The following is a 19,204-nucleotide window of genomic DNA, read 5'->3' as shown; positions in this document are numbered from 1 at the left end:
TCCTACACTTACAGCTCAGAACATACCACTTAGTTGAGCAGCTTATTTACTTTCTCCAAAGTCTTTCCAGCCCAAACTTTGCAACATTTTTGTAACACTACTCTATTGTTGAAAATCATCCAGAACAAATCGAGCTGCTTTTCTTCAGATTTTTTCCAGCTCTCGAATCAGGTAATCCTGATGAGGTTACCCTCATAACCATGTGCAGAGATCTGTACCCTTTATTTACAATCCTGCTTATGCGAGTACCCCAATAAAGATCTTTCCTTGCATTAATACCTAGGTACTTACAGTCATCCCTATAAGGAATGTTCACCCCATCAATGCAGCAATTAAAACTGAAAGAACTTTTCCTATTAGTGGAACTTACAACCTGATATTTAACCCCGTTTATAATCATACCATTGCCTACTCTCCATTTCACAATATCGTCAAGGTCTTTTTGCAGTTGCTCACAATATTGTAACTTATTTATTACGCTGTGCATTATAACATCATTCGTAAAAATCCTTGCCACTGATTTTGGTTCTTTACACACATCATATATAAGAAAACTTAAAGGTCCTGAGAAATTCCCCTCTAAATAATTACAGGATCAGGTAATGCTTTACCTACTCTAATATTCTGAGTTATATTTTCTAGAAATATAGCCACCCATTCAGTCACTCTTTTGTCTAATCTAATTGCACTTATTTTTGACAGTAGTCTTCCATGATCCACCCTACCAAATGCCTCAGATAGGTCAATCACAATGCAATTCATTTGACCTCCTGTATCTAAGCTATCTGCTATATCTTGTTGGAATCCTACAAGTTGAGTTTCTGAGGAATAAACTTTCTTTAACCCAAACTGCCTTCTATCGAACCAGGTATTAATTTCACAAACATGTCTAATATACAATTACAAATAATGCTTTCCAAAAGCTTACATGCAACACATGTCAAACTATTGGCCTGTAAGTTTTGGCTTTATGTTTATCACCACCAGGCGAGTTGGCTGTGCGGTTAGGGGCACGCAGCTGTGAGCTGGCATCCAGGAGATAGTGGGTTTTGTACCGGTTACGACCTGTACATAAGTATTTTTTGAGCATAAGTTACGTTTATTTACCACGCGTAATGTTCCGAGCGCGTCTGGTTTGTTTTCCAGCAGCGAGGACCAGCTAGCGAAGTGTATGACGACTGTGAGCTGTGACGTAGCCACAGGGGCTAGCTAGGCCACCCGCTCGTCTCAACACGTGTTGCCAGCCTTGACTGGTATTTTCTGGATTCCACGTCACTTGTTCTAGTGAGTTCGATGGAGAAAATTTGGAAATTTCTATAATAATTGTGCTAGCGAGTCGAGCGATATGTCATCTTGTTTGGGATCACCTAAACGTCCCAATGCTAGAGTTTCAAGCAAATCCATCGAGGGATTCGGGAGATATTCAATCAAATCGTATTATGACGTAGACATCCCGGATTGAATAAAAAGGGGACCTACTGTAGCCTATACACACAGTCTCAGCTGAGTAGTCAGTGAGGACACTCTTGCTGCTACTATCATCGTGGAACTCTGTCATTATACAAGTGTGGGAAGACGATTCTTCCAAGTTTTATAAAGTGGACTCATAAGACTTCGAGTGTGGTAGAAATTTTTCTAAGTCTTCGTAATTGAACTTGGAATATTTACAAGTGTTCATTGAAGGGACTTGTATTATTTACGTGTCATCGAAGTTGGAATTTTTCTAAGTGTTAACTGAAGGGACTTGTGTTATTTACGCGTCTTCGAAGCTGGAATTTTCTAAGTGTTCACTGAATGGACTTGCATTATTTTCATGTGTCTTCGAAGCTGGAATTTTCTAAGTGTTCACTGAATGGACTTGTGTTATTTACATATCTTCGAAGTTGGAATTTTTCTAAGTGTTCACTGAACGGACTTATATTATTTACACGTAAACGAGATTGGAACTTTTCTAAGTGTTCGTAAAATGGACTTCTTTTTTTTACGTGGAATATTTACAACTGTTGAGGAACTCATTCTTCTAATAGACAGTAATTGATTAACATTGCCAGTGATGAACTTTAACTTTCCAACGGCTTTGAACAAAGTTAGGATTTAACTTGCATTTACTCAAAGACTTGTACATTTGCCAGTGTCGGTTTAAAAGACTTATAAATTTCGTCAGTGAATTTATTTATGTGAATGGACTTGTGTTTTCGTCAGTGGTCACTCAAAGACTTTATGAATTTCACCAGTGAATAACTTTAAATATATTCAGACTTCCAAGTGAATGGACATGTGTTTTTTTTGTTCGAGTTTAGGCAAAGACTTGCACTTTCGCCAGTAATGAACTTTGAGTTTAACTATAATTTCACAAGAAGGGACTTGTATTTTTTCGTTGCCAAACGTTATTCCGAGACGAAGATTTTCCTAGTGATGAACTCTAAAATTATTAATACCACTCATATCATTTTAGGAGCGTTGGAAGTCTTGGTGTACAATTATCAAGATCTCGGCTTATAAGTTGATCATCCAAGGTGTTCATGGACTCAGTGCTATTAGTGACCTTGGGAACATCAATCCTCTCAGTCTCATTGGGCTGAGGTAGTACATGACTATCTACAACATCGCCTGGATCATCGGGGTTCAACCCGGGCCTCAGAGTTCGAGACATCTTTACTTGCCGTCAATCCAGACAGTCCAGCTGCCTCTGTCTGGAGTATCTGGAGTCCCTGGAATCCCTGGAGTCTTCTGGAATGTGCTTCAACCAGCTTGGCTTGGTGAGCTGGAGAACCCAAGCCATACTATTGGAATACGAGGAAGACAGTCCGATTCTACTTAGAGGTGATGTGCAAATTCATGACATATTTGAATAAACTCTTATACAATCAGAGTCAAAGTTTGTCTGTAGATAGGACCCTACCTCCTGTACCGAGCCCTAGCTACAATTAATCCAGTTTTGCCCTGAGATTTCTATTTCATGCCCCTATCAAATTTAATCTGAGAGTCGGGCTCTTTTACTGGTACAGTTTGAACCCCACTGTTGGCAGCCCTGAAGATAGTTTTCCATGGTTTCCCATTTTCACACCAGGCAAATGCTGGGGCTGTTCCTTAATTAAGGCCACGGCCGCTTCCTTCCCATTCCTAGGCCTTTCCTGTCCCATCGTCGCCATGAGACCTATCTATGTCAGTGCGATGTAAAGCAAATAGCAACAAAAAAATGTTTATCACCCTTTCTTTTATAGACATAGACTACTATAACAACTCTCTCATATTTGGTATTGCTCCTTCATGCATACAGTTATCAAATAAGTACTTCAGATATGGTACTATATCCCAACTAATTTTCTTTAGTATATTCCCAGAAATCACATCGATTCCAGTTCTTTTCTAGTTTTCAACTTTTGTATCTTATTGTAAATGTCTTGATATCATAGATACATTTCAATACTTCATTAGTATTAGTGACATCCTCTATCTGGACATTTTACTTGTAACAATCTATCTTTACATACTGCTGACTGAATACTTCTGCCATCTGTAGATCTTCACATACACGCTCCCATTATTTGTTAATGTTTCCTGAAATGTCCTACTCAGAACCTCTTTCTGCCTTGAAGTACCTTCATAGATAAGTTTTAGTAAGGTTCAACTTTTTCAATATAAATTACAAGTTGTATAAAATGTTATCTACAACATTTATCCCAGAGTGGTGCCGGTTTCAACATTTTTAAATGTCATCATCTGCCTAAATCACACAAATCACACAAATTGAGCAAATACGTATTAATTGAAACTGCCATGGTGACCTATAGGGACACTCAACATCATACAATATTTTTCACCAGATAAGTACAATAATTAACAGTATTAACATGCTTTAGCTGTACCATCAACCTTTCTCGATTCTATTATTTACACTCTGAACATGCAAAAGTCTTCAGATTTCACTTTACTGTGTGTTAGAATGAAAGTGATACACTCGTAACAAATACATAATAATCTAATCTTGCTGATCTGTTTACATACAAATACCCAAATCATCACACGTCATTTTTATTTGAAAGGCTTGTTATGCTTGTTAAAATTTACACTGGAATATATATAAAATTGTTTAGTATAAAACGGTATCGTTTGAATTGGTTGTTTGTCCTTCCATTCTTCTCTTTGGGCGTAATACAGGTGATCTAAAATATCTCAGTCAAGTCGGGAAGATTTAATGAATCTTAAAGAGAAACCAAAACAAAAGAGGAATAAGTTTTAAGGTTTAATGAGCTTGGACAAGCTTATGGTGTATGTGAATAGAATATATGTGGCTCACTTTGGACAGCGTGCTGAGAAGTTTTACCTGTGAAAAGGAGGTGTGGACTAACTAGCTGACATGTGGAGTGTAGTGAGGCAAATTTTGGGCTGTGGAGGAGGGGAGAGGGGCGCGGCGAGGGGGGGGGGGGGGGCAGGAGGTGGGGCAAAGTTTAAGGCAGGTCTTGTAAACAGTGCGGTGGGGGTTTGTAACGTGATAGAGTATTGTGTATCGCGCAGAATATTGAATGTCTATTCGGAAGATCAACACACCTAAAGACTTTTAATTAAAAAATCGAAGAGGATGTTGGTTTTTTTCTCAGATTTTATTCAGGTTTGAATTGGAGTTAAAGAACTGATCCAAGCTATGTTTTGAATCTTAAAAATGCTGTCCGACTGCTGAATATCTATTATATTTTATAGCATTTACATGCTCCATATATCTGATTTTGAAGCTCCTGCCCGATATATGAAGACTGACAGTTATTACATTGGAATCGGTAGATGCCCGACTTTAGATAAATGTCAGATTTATTTACTGAGCTGGTATTATATATAATTTCCATAGTTCTGTTATCTGTTCGATATGCAATTTTAGTATTGTGTCTCCTCAGAATATTCGTAATGCTGTTAACATCGTTATTGAAAGTGAAGGTTGAATAATAATTAGGTTTAGTTTTTCCCTAGTTAACATTGAATTTAAATGGTATTTATGTTTATTGATGATGCGCTCTATGAATGCATTATCATATCAGTTATACTTAGCTATAGAGCAAATTGTGTTCAATTCCTTATCTAAATTTTCTTTAGTTAACGGTATTCTGAATGCCCGGTCTACCATACTTCTGTAGGTAGCACATTTATGTGCTTTGGGATGGGAAGAATCTTTTCTGATGGTAGTGGCTGTCTGTGTTGGCTTCCTGTAGATTTTATATTCTATAGAAGAAGAAAGTCTCTTTAACGTAAGATCCAGAAAATTTGTGCTTCCATTTGATTCGGATTCCAGAGTGAAATTTATCTTCGGATCAATATTATTTAAATTATTAAGAGTGGAGACTGCATCAGTAATTCTTTCATCAAGGATAACTAGAGTGTCATTCATATACCTGGCCCAGAATTTTATGTTCGCAAAAACACTATTGCTGTTAATTGCCGTATGCTCCAAATAGTCAATAGATATTTCTGCCAATACCCCTGAGATATATGGAGCATGTAAATGGTATAAAATATAATAGATATTCGGCAGTTGGACAGCATATTCAAGGTTCAAAACATAGCTTCAGCAGCATAAAGAAGGATTTAGAGGTTCTTATGAATGTAAACAAAGGCCCCGTTCTCGATGTCACAGAAAGTTGCTTCATTCACTTGGATCAGTTCTTTAACTCCAATTTGAACCTGAATGAAATCTCAGAAAAAACCAACATCCTCTTCGATTTTTTAATTGAAATCTTTAGGTGTGTTGATCTTCCGAATAGACGTTCAATATTCTGCGCTATACACAATACCCCATCACGTTACAAACCGCCATCGGACTGTTCACAAGACCCGCCTTAAACTCTCCCCCTCCTACCCCACCCCCACTTCCCCCCTTCTCCTCTCCAGCCCAAAATTTGCCTCACTACACTCCACATGTCAACTAGTTAGTCCACACCTCCTTTTCACATGTCAAACTTCTCAGCACGCTGTGCAAGTTGAGCCACATATATTCTATTCACGTACACCATTAGCTTGTCCAAGCTCATTAAACTTAAAACTTACTCCTCTTTTGCTTTGGTTTCTCTTCAGGCTTCATTAAATCTTCCCGACTGGACTGAGAAATTTTAGATCATCTGTATTACGCCCACAGAGAAGAACGGAAGGACAAACAACCGATTCAAATGATACCGATTTATACTAAACAATTTTATGTATATTCCAGTGTAAATTTTAACAAGCATAACAAGCCTTTCAAAGACATAATCTTTTATGAGATTACAAACATATAGTTCAACAAGGTCCATTATACGAGCAATGTGTTATCGATTAAATTTCTGTTTTTACTTGGATGACATTTGAATAACAAGTGGTTTTATTGAACTGATAAATAATCACTAAAAGATTTTAATTGCAACTGTAAAAATGGTTTATGGTGATTTGAGTATTTGTATGTTCACATATCAGCAAGATTAGATTATTATGTGTTTGTTATGAGTGTATCACTTTCATTCTAACACCCCCACGGCACTTAACGCCCTTGAAAGGGCCTTGGCCTGCCCAGCGACTGCTGCTCAGCCCGAAGGCCTGCAGATTACAAGGGGTCATATGGTCAGCACGACGCATCCTCTCGGCCGTTATTCTGGGCTTTCTGTACCGGGGCCGCCATCTCACCGTCAGATAGCTCCTCAATTCTAATCATGTAGGCTGAATGGACCTCGAACCAGCCCAGGTCGAGAGAAAAATCCCTGACCTGGCCGGAAATCGAACCCGGGGCCTCCGGGCGAGAGGCAGGCACGCTACCCCTACAACACAGGGCCGGCTTATTCTAACACACAGTAAAATGAAATCTGAAGACTTTCGCCCATTCATTGTGTAAATAATAGATCAAGAAATGTTGAGAGTACAGCTAAAGCATGTTAAAACTGTTAATTATTGGACTTATCTGGTGAAAAATAGTGTATGATGTTGAGTGTCCCTATAGGTCACCACAGCAATTTTAATTAATAAGTATTTGCTCAATTTGTGTGATTTAGGCTGATGATGACATTTAAAAATGTAAAAAATTTAAAATTTGTGTGATTTAGGCTGATGATCACTAAAATTTGTATGACTGACAATTATGCTTGGCATCATGTTATCCCTGGCTGACTTCTCACTAGATTCAATTTCCTAATAAGTTCCTTCAATTTCTCCTTAGTTCCACAACCATTTATAACTCTTTTTTCTTTCCAACCTGCACCTTTTCTTAGTCTGTTTATTTCTCTGTTCTAATAAAGGGGGTCTTTACCATTCCTTAACACCTTTCAAGGTACCATACCAGTACCTGTTTTCATATTCCTCAACAATCATTTTAAACCCATCCCACAGTCTGTTCACATATTTATTTACCATTTTCCACTGATCATAATTACTTTCTAAAAAGTCCCTCGTGCCTGTCTTATCAGCCAAATGATACTGCTTCCGCTGCTGCCCAGTCCAAAGTCCAGGATGAGAAAGGAGTAGGGTTGTCAAGTATCACTGCCAGTATAAGGCAAAGCAAAGTCATCTCCGTACAGGCCATGAAGGCTCTTTGGAGGGGTGGAAGGTAAAGGCTTCCACTATCCGTAACCTCAACACTTGATGGGGTTGAGTGGTTAGCTCTACAACCTCCCGCCTTTGCCCCCAGGAATTAACCTGGTTTCTGTATTGGATATGATATTGACATTGACAGATTGTGTAGAACACTAAAAGAAGAGTGGTGGAACTTGAACTGCCAAGAAGTTGAACATCTGGAACAAGAAGGCAAATCAAATTTAGTTTATGAACAAATTAAGAAAACATCAAGGAAACGAAAAGGATTTTGCACAAGGTTGATGAAGGATAAAAATGGGGTAGTGTTATTGGACAGTAATGAAAATAGTTACAAGGAATGTGAGGAATTTGTACAGTGCAAATGTTCCATTTTCTTGGACACCAGTGCACTTGATGACAGAACTCTGAAAGAGGATGGTATAACTAGGCAAGTATGCAAAACCTTGGCGACACTCAGTTTGGTTTCCGCAGAGACTTGTCAACATATGATGCCATAGTTACACTACACAGTATGGGAGAAAGATTGTTGGGCTGTGGAAGGAATTTATGTATATGCTTGATTGATTACGAGAAAGCATTTGATACTTGTGAAATGCCATGGAACAAACTGTTTCCAATTCTTGTTGAGATAGCTTGCCCACATCGCATGATGCAGCGGTTATACAATTTATACGAAGGTCGAGCCATAAGTCATGCCAACTATTTTTTTTCTCGCGAACAGGAGACAACACGGAAAATCTAAGATATGTCTTTGGAAATATAGGGTATGTACTTAAGCATAGTACCTGAAGACAAATTCTGACTTCAGGAGATTCTCGTAGGAAAGTGACAGAACACAGGCCATTGGTAAAGAATGTTTATTATGGTATAGACAGCAAATACGTAAGACTACGTACAAAGGACAGGTCTCCATTGCTTACAGACCTTTGAAATAATCACCAATTTTTCCACTGTGCATTGCCTGCGGTAGGGCAAATCGGCAGTTGATACTCTACCTCATTTGAACGTCTCCACCCACCTCGCCACTGTTCTATAGGGCATGGCATGCACACCTAATGCTTCCCGCAGCTCTGCATGGCATCGGCGTGCATTTCTGCTGCGGAGAACTGCTATTTTAATATACAATTGTTGCTCCTGCTTGTTGACTTCCATTTTGTGATGCTGTCACTTGCACTCTGAACTTGGGGGCATGCTTAGACTCACACTGTTGTTTACATACACCATTTAGTGGCATCATATGCAAGTACATACCATACGTTTCCAAATGCATATATTAGATTTTCCGTGTTGTCTCCTGTTGCGAGAAAAAACTAGTTGCCATGACTTATGACTCGACCTACGTAAAAACATCAGAATGCAGTTGTAAGGTTTTGTAACAAACTAACAGCCCCTATACACGTACTGAAAGGAGTAAGACAAGGCTGTATGCTGTCACCATTCCCGTTTAATGTCTTTGCTGAGAAAATCATCAATGAATCTATAACAAAAACTAAGCTTGGGGTGAGACTAATGCAGACCATCAAATTTGTCGATGATCAAGCTATAGTTGCAGGTAGTCCAACAACTTTATCCAAAATATTGCTAAAGCTGAATGAAAAAGCTAAGGAATTTGGTATGAAAATGAATATTAATAAAACAAATGTCATGATGTTTAGAAGGAACCCATGTCCATTGCACGTGATGATCAGTGGTGAGCCTGTACAAGTGGCACAGTTCAAATAGCTTGGCCAGATAGTAACAGAAAACCTTCAGCATCACACCAAAATTAAAAAAAATACGAATAACAGTAGCAAAGCAAGCCTTGAGAGATAAATATGTCCTTTTTATGTCAGAAAACAATGTCCCCCATCTTACGTAAAAGAATAATGAAAATGTTTGGTTTGTTGCGCTGTATTGTGCTGAGACCTGGACGTTAACCAAGAGGCTATTAAGAGGCCAGAAGCCTTCGAGATGTGGTGTTGGCGTCGGCTGCAATGGATAAGTTGGGTGGAAAAGAAGTCCAGCACTGAGGTACCGTGTTGAACATTATCCAAGAAAAGAGGGCTGTTGAGTCAGAGTAGCAGACAACTTTCTTGGATGGGACATAGGCTTTGACGTAGGAATGTGTTAATGGAAATTTCGGAAGGTAAAATATTAGGGAAATGCCCTCGTAAGAGGCCAAGAAAGACATTCATTATGACATTTCTTGTAAACTCAGGATGCAGGAGCTATGCAAAGGCAAAACGTACTGCACAGGATCGACACAGTTGGAGAAGATTCATTGCAGGGGCAAACCAGTCATTAGACTGAATTACTCAAAAAAAGATGATGATGCTGCCTAATACTCCTAATTGTACAACCTTCTTTCTATCACATTTATTTTGACTATAACAAAAACAACTTTGTAATCATTAATACTATCTATTACTTCAGTTTGTCTATAGAGCTTATCTTGTTTTACCAGCACCATGTCCCGAACATTCTTCCCTCTAGTTGGTTCCATCACTTTCTGAATCAGCTGTCCTTCCCATATTAAATTATTTTCCATTTGTTGGTCATGCTTCCTATCATTTGCATTACCTTCCCAAGTGACATTTATTAAATTGAGATCACCTGCTACAATCACATTCCTTTCCATATCGTTTCTCACATAGTATTGCACAGGATCGACACAGTTGGAGAAGATTCATCGCAGGGGCAAACCAGTCATTAGACTGAATTACTCAAATAATTCCGAATCGGCATCTGTGCCACCCTTTCCACGTCTGTACACTCCAAAAATTTAAAGTTGCCTATTATCTTTAGAGATGAGCCTTACACCTAGAATTTCTTTAACTTTTTCATAGGTTACAAATTCTACTTTCACCAGAAATAATACTCCCCCTCCTATCATTTGTATCCTGTTTCTATGATAAACACTCCAATGATATAGATGTTGACTCCCATAGGGAACCTGAAATATTTGTCCCGAATGAGTAAAATTATAATACCAATATAAATGGTCCATTATTGGACATTATAAATTTTTCAGTTAAATCATTCCTGGTTGCCAGCGCTTCGCCCCAGTGTGTCAAGTTGGGCTCATCAGTTGGTAAATAGCACACCCACCAAGACGCATGGCTAGTGCATACCGTGGAGGCCACTTCATAGGCTACTTGGAGCCACTGGCAGTGCCAGTGCACTGTGAGAGACTTTGTCTCATTACCTCCACATTTTTATGTCATCCCTACTTGACTTCCAGATCCCTGCTCCCTTATTACCACTCTCTAGTCCATCACATTTCCCTGAATGTACCTCCCTATAACTCTTCTAAACTAATACGTACCACTGTGTTTCAAGTGAAGGCCATTTGAGTGCAGATCACTATCTCCTACCTAGCCATTAGGATCTAGAAATCTCACTCCCTGTTTCCCACATATCCACTCCATAGTCGCATTTAAATCCCCAATTAACTTCCAGTCATTATCCCTCCTACACAGTACTCCACTGATAACAATCTCCACTTCCTCAAACTTCGCTGGTGCTGCATTTACCAGATCCCACACATCCCCTACTATGTTAGTACCTTAACATCTGCCTTAACCTAATTCCTGGATAACACTCTACTCTGGTTTCCTTTCTTTCCCACACATTCCCCATATGTCTAACAATAGAATCCCCCATGACTAGAGCCTCTACCCTGCCCACTTAATTTGAACCCCTCCCCTCCTGGTCTCCCCTATCTTTCTTGATGACTGCAGAAGCTACTTCCTCCTATGACCCTGTTCCACCTTTCCTTCAGAAATAACTTCTAATCCATTGAAGATATTAATATTCTATTTTCATATTCTTAAATGGTATTAAGGTGACTAAAAGGGGCAACCAAGGAATGATTAAATTAGAACCATGAGAATACTTGTAATTAGTACGATCACGTAGCGAACATCATGGGTCCCTTTTACTTGCACGTAGTACCACAATGTTAGGTACAAAATAGGTTTGTGATTAGTAGAGACAGTGTGTGGCTCGGGATGCATTTTACATTAGCTGTGATTCGTACCCCCATATGAGTGACACCATGATTCTGCCTTGCCTATTCTTAGTACCCACTATGTGGGGAACACCACAGGATAGTGCAGGTCCCTGTGGTTAGTCCACTTATGTGAGGAATGCCATAGGTTTGTGTTGCCTGTATAGGTTTGCTTTGCCTGTAAATAGCGCTGCAATGTGCGAATCATAGGTCTGTGTTACATGTGCGCATTACATTACCTGTGAATAGTACCGGCACTTTGTCCTGTGAACAAAGCCACTGAAGACCTGCTGCTTACATACACCAAGCACCACTTATACCAGTAGCATCACCAAGTCGTACGCCGTACAAGGTCGTCATGACTGTACTTCATCGAACATTATCTACCAGCTTCAGTGAATACTCTGCCCAGCATTCTACATTGGCTTAACTAGCAATACACTAGCTAAACATATATGCGGCCACCTCAGTACCTACAAAATCCCCAACATAGATCTTCCTGTCCCCATTCATACCAGGTACCATCAGACCACGTTTGATGAATGTTTCACAGTTAAACTCCTCAAACACATTTACCCATCACTTCCCACCCTCTCATACTTGGAAATTCCGAGGTGGGACACCAACTGGTGCTGAGGTCCAGGGAAGCACCCAACCTTAACATTAGAAAACTGCTCCTTTTCTTCCATTCACTTGTCTGTCTGTCATCACATGGCCCTTGCCTCACACAGTATCTAATTGCCAACACCAGCCATTATCGTACTCTATTCCACTGATGAAGGCTGCAGCCAAAAATTTTAGACCCATGTTTTTCTTTTATAAGTACTATATCCACACAATCTTATATGGTAAGTTGCTGCTCTCCATCTCTTTCCTAGACATTTATATATTTTGCTACCGATGGATGAATTTCCCATGATATTGCACCAACTAACACAGTTATTTTATTTCTTTTAAAAATATGAGAATCCCTATAGCATTTGAGGCTTTTATGGTCCGCATTATAAACTATGTCTGTATTTTCTGGGCTTGTTGGCCATGGTCCAGGAGCATATGATAGGCCCAACGTTTCACTGAAACCTGCGTCTGGTATTTTCAAGGGTTCCAAATTAATTTGATGGCTCTGAAGCTCCCAGTGGAATGGAGTGGGGAAATTCCACCTCATTATATACAGTAATGCAGACCATGGTCTGCCATGGTGGGGGCGATCACTGATTGGCTGTTCTTTGGCCTGTGATAGTGGAGGCTACACTGCTCACCTATTGGTCTGCCATGGTGGGAGGGCTGTCACTGATTGGCTGTTCTTCAGCCAATGATTCAAGCACTATTGAGCATGGTGTTGGTCGACCTGCCTTGGCAGAGACAGGCAGCTGATCACCCATTGCTTTTTCTGGCCTGCCTCCACCACCATGTCTTCAGGATTGAAAGTTTTCAGAACTGGAAACCAGGCTTTCTTGATCCATTCGTATTCCTCCTTACAGTTGTAGCTGTTAGTGTGCTTCAGGATTTCAATGGCTTTCTTTTGTAGACAGGTGTGATAAGACAGAGTAGTTTACAGTACATTGTTGTTGCTGTACTGTACGTCGTAGCATGGCAGAAGCGAGTGTTCAGCGACTGATGACCTTTATGCTTGTCCTAACCATCTTTGCCTGTTGTGCTCCTTCAGCCAAGTGGCGATGCTTCATTCCGTAGTTCCTATGGACACGTGGCCACAGCTGCATGGGATCATGTAGACACCTGCTGTGGAGAGAGGATGGCACTTGTCTTCAGCACACCTTAGCAATTCGTGGATTTTCTTAGTCAGCCTATATATGGCTTTTACCCCATGAGACTCCAGTAGCCTCCCTATTCCATCAGTTGTCTACCTAAAATAAGACAGAAAGGCTTCAGCTGCCAACTGCTCCTTTTCTTTCTCACTGGTTGTTGGACGTCTGGGATGGAGTACTCACTAGATATCTTTATGGCTGCACCCATTAGTGCGTAGGGCCATATTGGGGTGGCTGAGCTCCTTGTTTAAGTGCTGTAGATGATAAATTCTCCTTACACGGTTAGTTAGCATCTTTATCACTTCGTATTTTTGTCATTAGTGGTGATTGGAAGTCTTCTGCAGATAGCAGTCTGTATGGGTTGCCTTGCAGTACACTGTGTGTCCCAAGTTTAAATCAACTGTCTTCATTGCCAGAACATTGAGGAAAGGGAGTTTTCCTTCACTTTCTGTCCCCACAGTGGACTGAATATTGGTTTTGATGCTTTTCAGATGCTGCTGTTGTTCCTCTCTGTGGCTCCAGATTACAAAGCTAAACCTTAGTTTCAGTGGTGCAAACTGGAGTGCTGTTAGCTTGAACTTTTCCATGAAGAATGTTTGTGATCACTGGAGTCAGAGGACTGCCCATGGCTACATCATCAATTTGTTCATAGAAACTGTCATTCCACAGGAAATAACTTGTGGTGAGGCAGTGGTTAAACAAGTTGGTGATATCCTCAGGGAAAATCTGAGGGATGTGGTCCAGGGCTTCTTTTACTGGTACTGTAGTGAAGTGTGAGACCACGTCAAAGCTCACAGGCAAGTCTTTGGCTTTTAACTGGAGGTTCTTCAGCTTTTCGATGAAGTGGCCTGAATCTCTGAGGTATGACTGTGTGCCACCGATGTAAGGTTGTAGGAAGGTGGCCAGCTGACTGTAGCTCGGTAATCCAGTAGCACTCACAATAGGCCGTAAAGGCAACTTGTCCTTATGAATCTTGAGTAAGCCATATAATCTCGGAGGTAGAGCTCCACTTTTGGAGGTTTCTCCCTTCATATTGTCTGGCAGTGATGAGGCTTTAATAAGGCTATTGGTGTTTCGAAGAATCTGGTTGATTGGATCTCTTGGTAGTCTCCGGTAGGTCTCTGGGTCTAAAAGTTTCAACATCTTCGTAGAGTAATCATTAGTAGCCATCATGACTGTGGCATTCCTTTTATCCATGGGAAGAACGGGTACACTCCTTTCCATGTTCAGAGTTTTTATGGCATTCCTCTCTTGAACCGTAAGGTTGCTCTTCGGTGTTATTGCCTCTTTCAGTATGTGTGAGGCTTCATGGTAGATTTCTTCTGCCTGGTCAATGGTAAATTTCAATTAGCTGCTTTGATACTCATGACTATTTCCTCCACGGGAATAGAGGGAGGTGTAACAGCAAAGTATCCTCCTTTAATCAGTAGAGAGGTTGACAATTGTCCATGAGGTGTCCATAGTCACTGGCATGGGTCGATTCTCCTGATGTCGCTCAAACTTGTTCTTCTGCCAGTTGATCAACCGATCGAATTTTGAAATCATAGAAGAATGGGCGATACATCTGCTTTCTCCCAATCCTGTGGTGAGAATGTGGAGCTGAGAAGATAATGTAGTTGTAAAAGCACCTGGTCTGTGGTAGCAAGCTCTTTGTGTGTGGGGCTTATATGTTACCGCAGCAGAAAGTGTTCTGTTCTGTCGTAGATCTGGTGTCACTGGGCAGAGCTTAATGGTCTTTTCACTCTCAGAAATTTAGGAATTATCTCAGTCTCCACATTGGAGAAGAAATGTGAGTGAAGACAAGAGCTGCACGTTTTTCTTACGTAGTTTATCGAAGCGACAAAATGAGTTTGAAATTTACTCCTCATAGAGGCAATTCATATAGCTGTTGAAGCTTTCATGGCTGGCTTTATAAACAGTGTCTGTATTTTCCTGGCTTGTAGGCCATGGTCCAGGAGCATATGATGTTCCCGACGTTCCAAAAGCTGCATCCAGCATTTTCAAGGGTTCTGAATGACTTCGATGGCTCCGAAGCTCACAGAGGAATAGACTGGTTTTGTAATTAAACCTCAATATATAGTGTAGGCTGTGGTCCCCCATGGTCGGGGGTGGTCACTGATTTGCTCGCCTGTTGGTCCACCGTGGTAGGAGGGTGGTCGCTGATTGGCTATTCTTCAGCTAATGATTGAAGCATCATGGAGCCCAGCGTTGGTCGACCTGCCTTGGTAGAGACTGGCAACTGATCACCTGTTGCTTTTTCTGGCCTCCCTCATCCAGGATTTAAAGCTTATATGGCTGGAAACCAGGCTTTGTTGACCTGTCCAGAATCCTCCTTATGGTTGAAGGTGTTGGTGTGCTTCAGCATTTCAATGGCTTCACTTTGTAGCCAGGCATGATAAGACACAGACTGTGCCTGCCCTGGACAACTGTCAACCTGACCAACTGTTGCCTGTCAGAGACGGAAACCTCTCTATTGGCTAAAGGAGGAAACTTTGCTGTTACCCGTCTTTCTATTCCCATGGAGAATATCATCGTGAATATCAAAGCAGCTGTTGAAATTTGGAACTTTCCTTAATGAAGTCCTCACTTCTCTCCACTCTGGCATAGAATGAGAGTTGTTGCAAAACCGTTACTCTGCTGTTGGCACGAGTCTAGCTGGCTAGACAGTCTGCTAACCTTCCGCCAAGCCATGGCCCCCACCCTGACAAGGTCAGTGACATGCTATACTTGTTGTTGTTGTTGTTGTTGTTGTGGTTGTTGTTGTTGTTGTTGTTGTTGTTGTTGTTGTTGTTGTCGTCGTCGTCGTCGTCGTCGTCGTCGTCGTCGTCGTCTTCGAATGGTCTCGAAGTCCATTTATCAGAGACTCAATTCCACTATTTTCTGTGGTCTTATTGCTACTTTTCATAGAATTAAAAGGAATCTCATTTTACATTTTCAAATCTATAATATATAAACAAGATCTGAAGAAAAATATTTTCTATTTCATAGAAATATTTAGGACTTGGCAATTCTGTCAATAAGCCCCTCTATTTTAAGAGTCTCAGTTATTATTACTGTTATTATTACTGTTGTTATTACTGTGCATTATGTTTGTCAGTTTGGAGTATTTTATTCATTCATTCATTTATTTAGCTTCCATAGACTGTACAATTACATATTTTGAAATATGCCAACAGTATAGGAGTTGTCAAGTGATTTCCTTTACTTTACTTACCTTTGATGCATATTTTCAGGACTTTAATTGTACATTTACATGTACATTACAGTTTTTATTGCATGTAAGTTCTTGTCTCTTACAGGTCACAGTCTAGGTGCAGGTGTTGCTGTGCTTTTAGCTTTACTTCTTCGTCCAAAATACCCTGATATAAAGGTGTATGCCATCTCACCTCCAGGTAAACTCTATAACTTCTTAAAATATATCATTGATCAGTTACCTGAGATAGCAGTAAGATGAGTTGAGATAAGAATCCTATTGTATAGATTAGTGTAGTTTAATCTGTAACTTTACTGTGGATAGGGAAATGTGCAAAGGACATTTTTCATAATCTGTATACAATTTCTTTATGAAAGGAGAGAATGGGATTATGGTGGGTGCAGTGCCATTGATTGCAGTACAGCTTTTATGATAATCTTGATGTTGCGCTCAGATATTTCCCAGATGAAAGGTATCAGCAAGATATAGTGATGTCGAACAAATTAAAAACTACACAGCTTATAACATCTTTAAACATTGGCCCCTGAAATATACGTTAATATCCTTAGGTAGGCTAGTTGTATTCAACTGCATGCAATAATATGATATACCTACAAAATTGTTGTTTACGTTGTTGGTTTGTGTATACCACATTTTCATATGGATGTGACCAGATGAGATGTCATTATTATTTATTATGTTTTGATTGCATGTTCATGAAACAGTTATTAATTTCATTAATTATAACAGATTTCTAAAGATTTTGAATATTTTAGCACGGTTACTTTAATGTTTCCGTATGTATAGCATAAAGGTTAGCACTTTTAGCTGCTGTCCTTGGTGGCCCGAGATTGATTCCCGGTAATGCCAGAGATTTAAGAAGGGCAGGAGGACTGGCATGTGTTTAAAATGGTACATGCAGCTCACCTCCATTGGGGATGTGCCTGAAAAAGATCTGCGCCACATTGAAGTGAGGATGCGAGTTTACTTACCTGAATGTAAAATTATAGTAAACATCTGTTGTATCCTCCAGTTGTTCCCAATATCTAATCTTGAATTCTTCATCAGTTCACTTACTACTTGAAACTGTCCACAATTTCAATATCACATCTCCAATTTCTATTGCTCATCTCTTTCCTCTCGCTATCATATTTGTCTTGCTTTTCTCCACACTGATTCCCATTCTCTATTGTCCTTACTTCTCATTTACTGCATCAGGCTGTTCTTGGGCATCCCTCTCATTCTCATTTCATTTATAAATGGTAAAAGCAATCATTCATATTAAAGCTTCAGGTCAATTCAATAATTTGTAGACCATAATTTCCACCTTTGATATACTAGGTACAACAAGAAATGAACTTGCATAGAAAGATTCAACCACCATCAACTAGGGTGAATCTGACCACAGGAGTGATGATGGTCAAAAACTAGTTAGACCTATTTATCCAGTGCATTTTTGAATCATGTATTTTTTTTTTAATTCCTCAATTTCAGACAGATTTCTGTCATATGTGATAAACACATGAACCTATATTACTAGTTTTTGACCATAGACAGCCTTTTGGTCATAGTCACTCCATTTCAGGGTATATTACTGTGTGTACGTTGTTTAATGTTATTACATTTCTTTGTGGTTATATTTCTTGCTTTAATTTAAATGTGGATTACTGTTTCATTCATTTACAACAAATTTATCTCTCTTCTTAGCTGGACTTTTAAGTCGTGAAGCATCTCGTGTTACTGAAGACTTCACATTTTCCCTGGGAATTGGAGATGATTTTGTAATGCGCCTTGGTGTTGAGAGTATGGAAAATATAAGGACAAATGCCCTGAGAGTTTTAAAATTCTGCAAGTTGCCAAAGGTAAGGGGATATGCCTTTATATGTAGTATATGCTCAGTGATATAGATTCCATCCTTATTTATTTCCTTAATTAATCTTCCCCTAGCCTGAAAATTTTTAATTGTATGAATCTCAAGGAGTAAAAAAAAAGAAGAAAATCATAAAGTAGCCTGCCATGTTTGCATCATCTCTTAGTGGTAGGCAGTGGTGTATCCTGGATTCTCATGGAAGCATCCAACTAGTAATCATGCAGTAGCACAATCTTCTTCTTCTTAAACTGTTTACCCTCCAGGGTCGGTTTTCCCTCAGACTCAGCGAGGGATCCCACCTCTACCGCCTAAAGGCAGTGTCCTGGAGCTCCCGACTTTGCGTCGGGGGGATACAACAGGGGAGAGTGACCAGTACCTCGCCCAGGCATCCTCACCTGCTATGCTGAACAGGGGCTTTGTGGAGGGATGGGAAGATTGGAAGGGGCAGGCAAGGAAGAGGGAAGGAAGCGGCTGTGGCCTTAAGTTAGGTTCCATCCCAGCATTTGCCTGGAGGGGAAGTGGGAAACCACAGAAAAATACTTCGAGGATGGCTGAGGTGGGAATTGAACCCACCTACACTCAGTCGACCTCCCGAGGCTGAGTGGACCCCGTTCCAGCCCTCGTACCACTTTTCAAATTTTGTGGCAGAGCTGGGAATCAAACCCGGGCCTCCGGGTGTGGCAGCCAATCATACTAACCACTACACCACAGAGGCAGACACAGTAGCAAAATGTAATAAGAAAATTCCAAATATACTCCCACTAATTACATGTAGGTTTTGCAGAATTCCTTGGTGATGTCACTGTAGAACTCTTCACGTGCTTTCATAACAACAAGAAGAT

At 40.1% G+C, this 19,204-nt stretch overlaps 1 protein-coding gene across 5 annotated transcripts in view; it reads left to right on the top strand.

Annotated features, from left to right (window-relative positions):
• Positions 1 to 19,204, top strand: part of LOC136863192 (diacylglycerol lipase-beta) — a 575,063-nt gene that overhangs the window by 504,303 nt on the left and 51,556 nt on the right. For all 5 annotated transcript variants that reach the window (XM_067139553.2, XM_067139552.2, XM_067139549.2 and 2 more), the window contains 2 exons: positions 16,599 to 16,691; positions 18,200 to 18,354. In XM_067139553.2, the coding sequence (XP_066995654.2) occupies positions 16,599 to 16,691; positions 18,200 to 18,354 (248 nt within the window). The remainder of the gene's footprint in view (positions 1 to 16,598; positions 16,692 to 18,199; positions 18,355 to 19,204) is intronic.

The sequence above is a fragment of the Anabrus simplex genome, chromosome 2, assembly GCF_040414725.1.
Source record: "Anabrus simplex isolate iqAnaSimp1 chromosome 2, ASM4041472v1, whole genome shotgun sequence".
NCBI classification, from domain to species: domain Eukaryota; kingdom Metazoa; phylum Arthropoda; class Insecta; order Orthoptera; family Tettigoniidae; genus Anabrus; species Anabrus simplex.
This window is presented reverse-complemented; position numbering and strand designations above follow the sequence as displayed.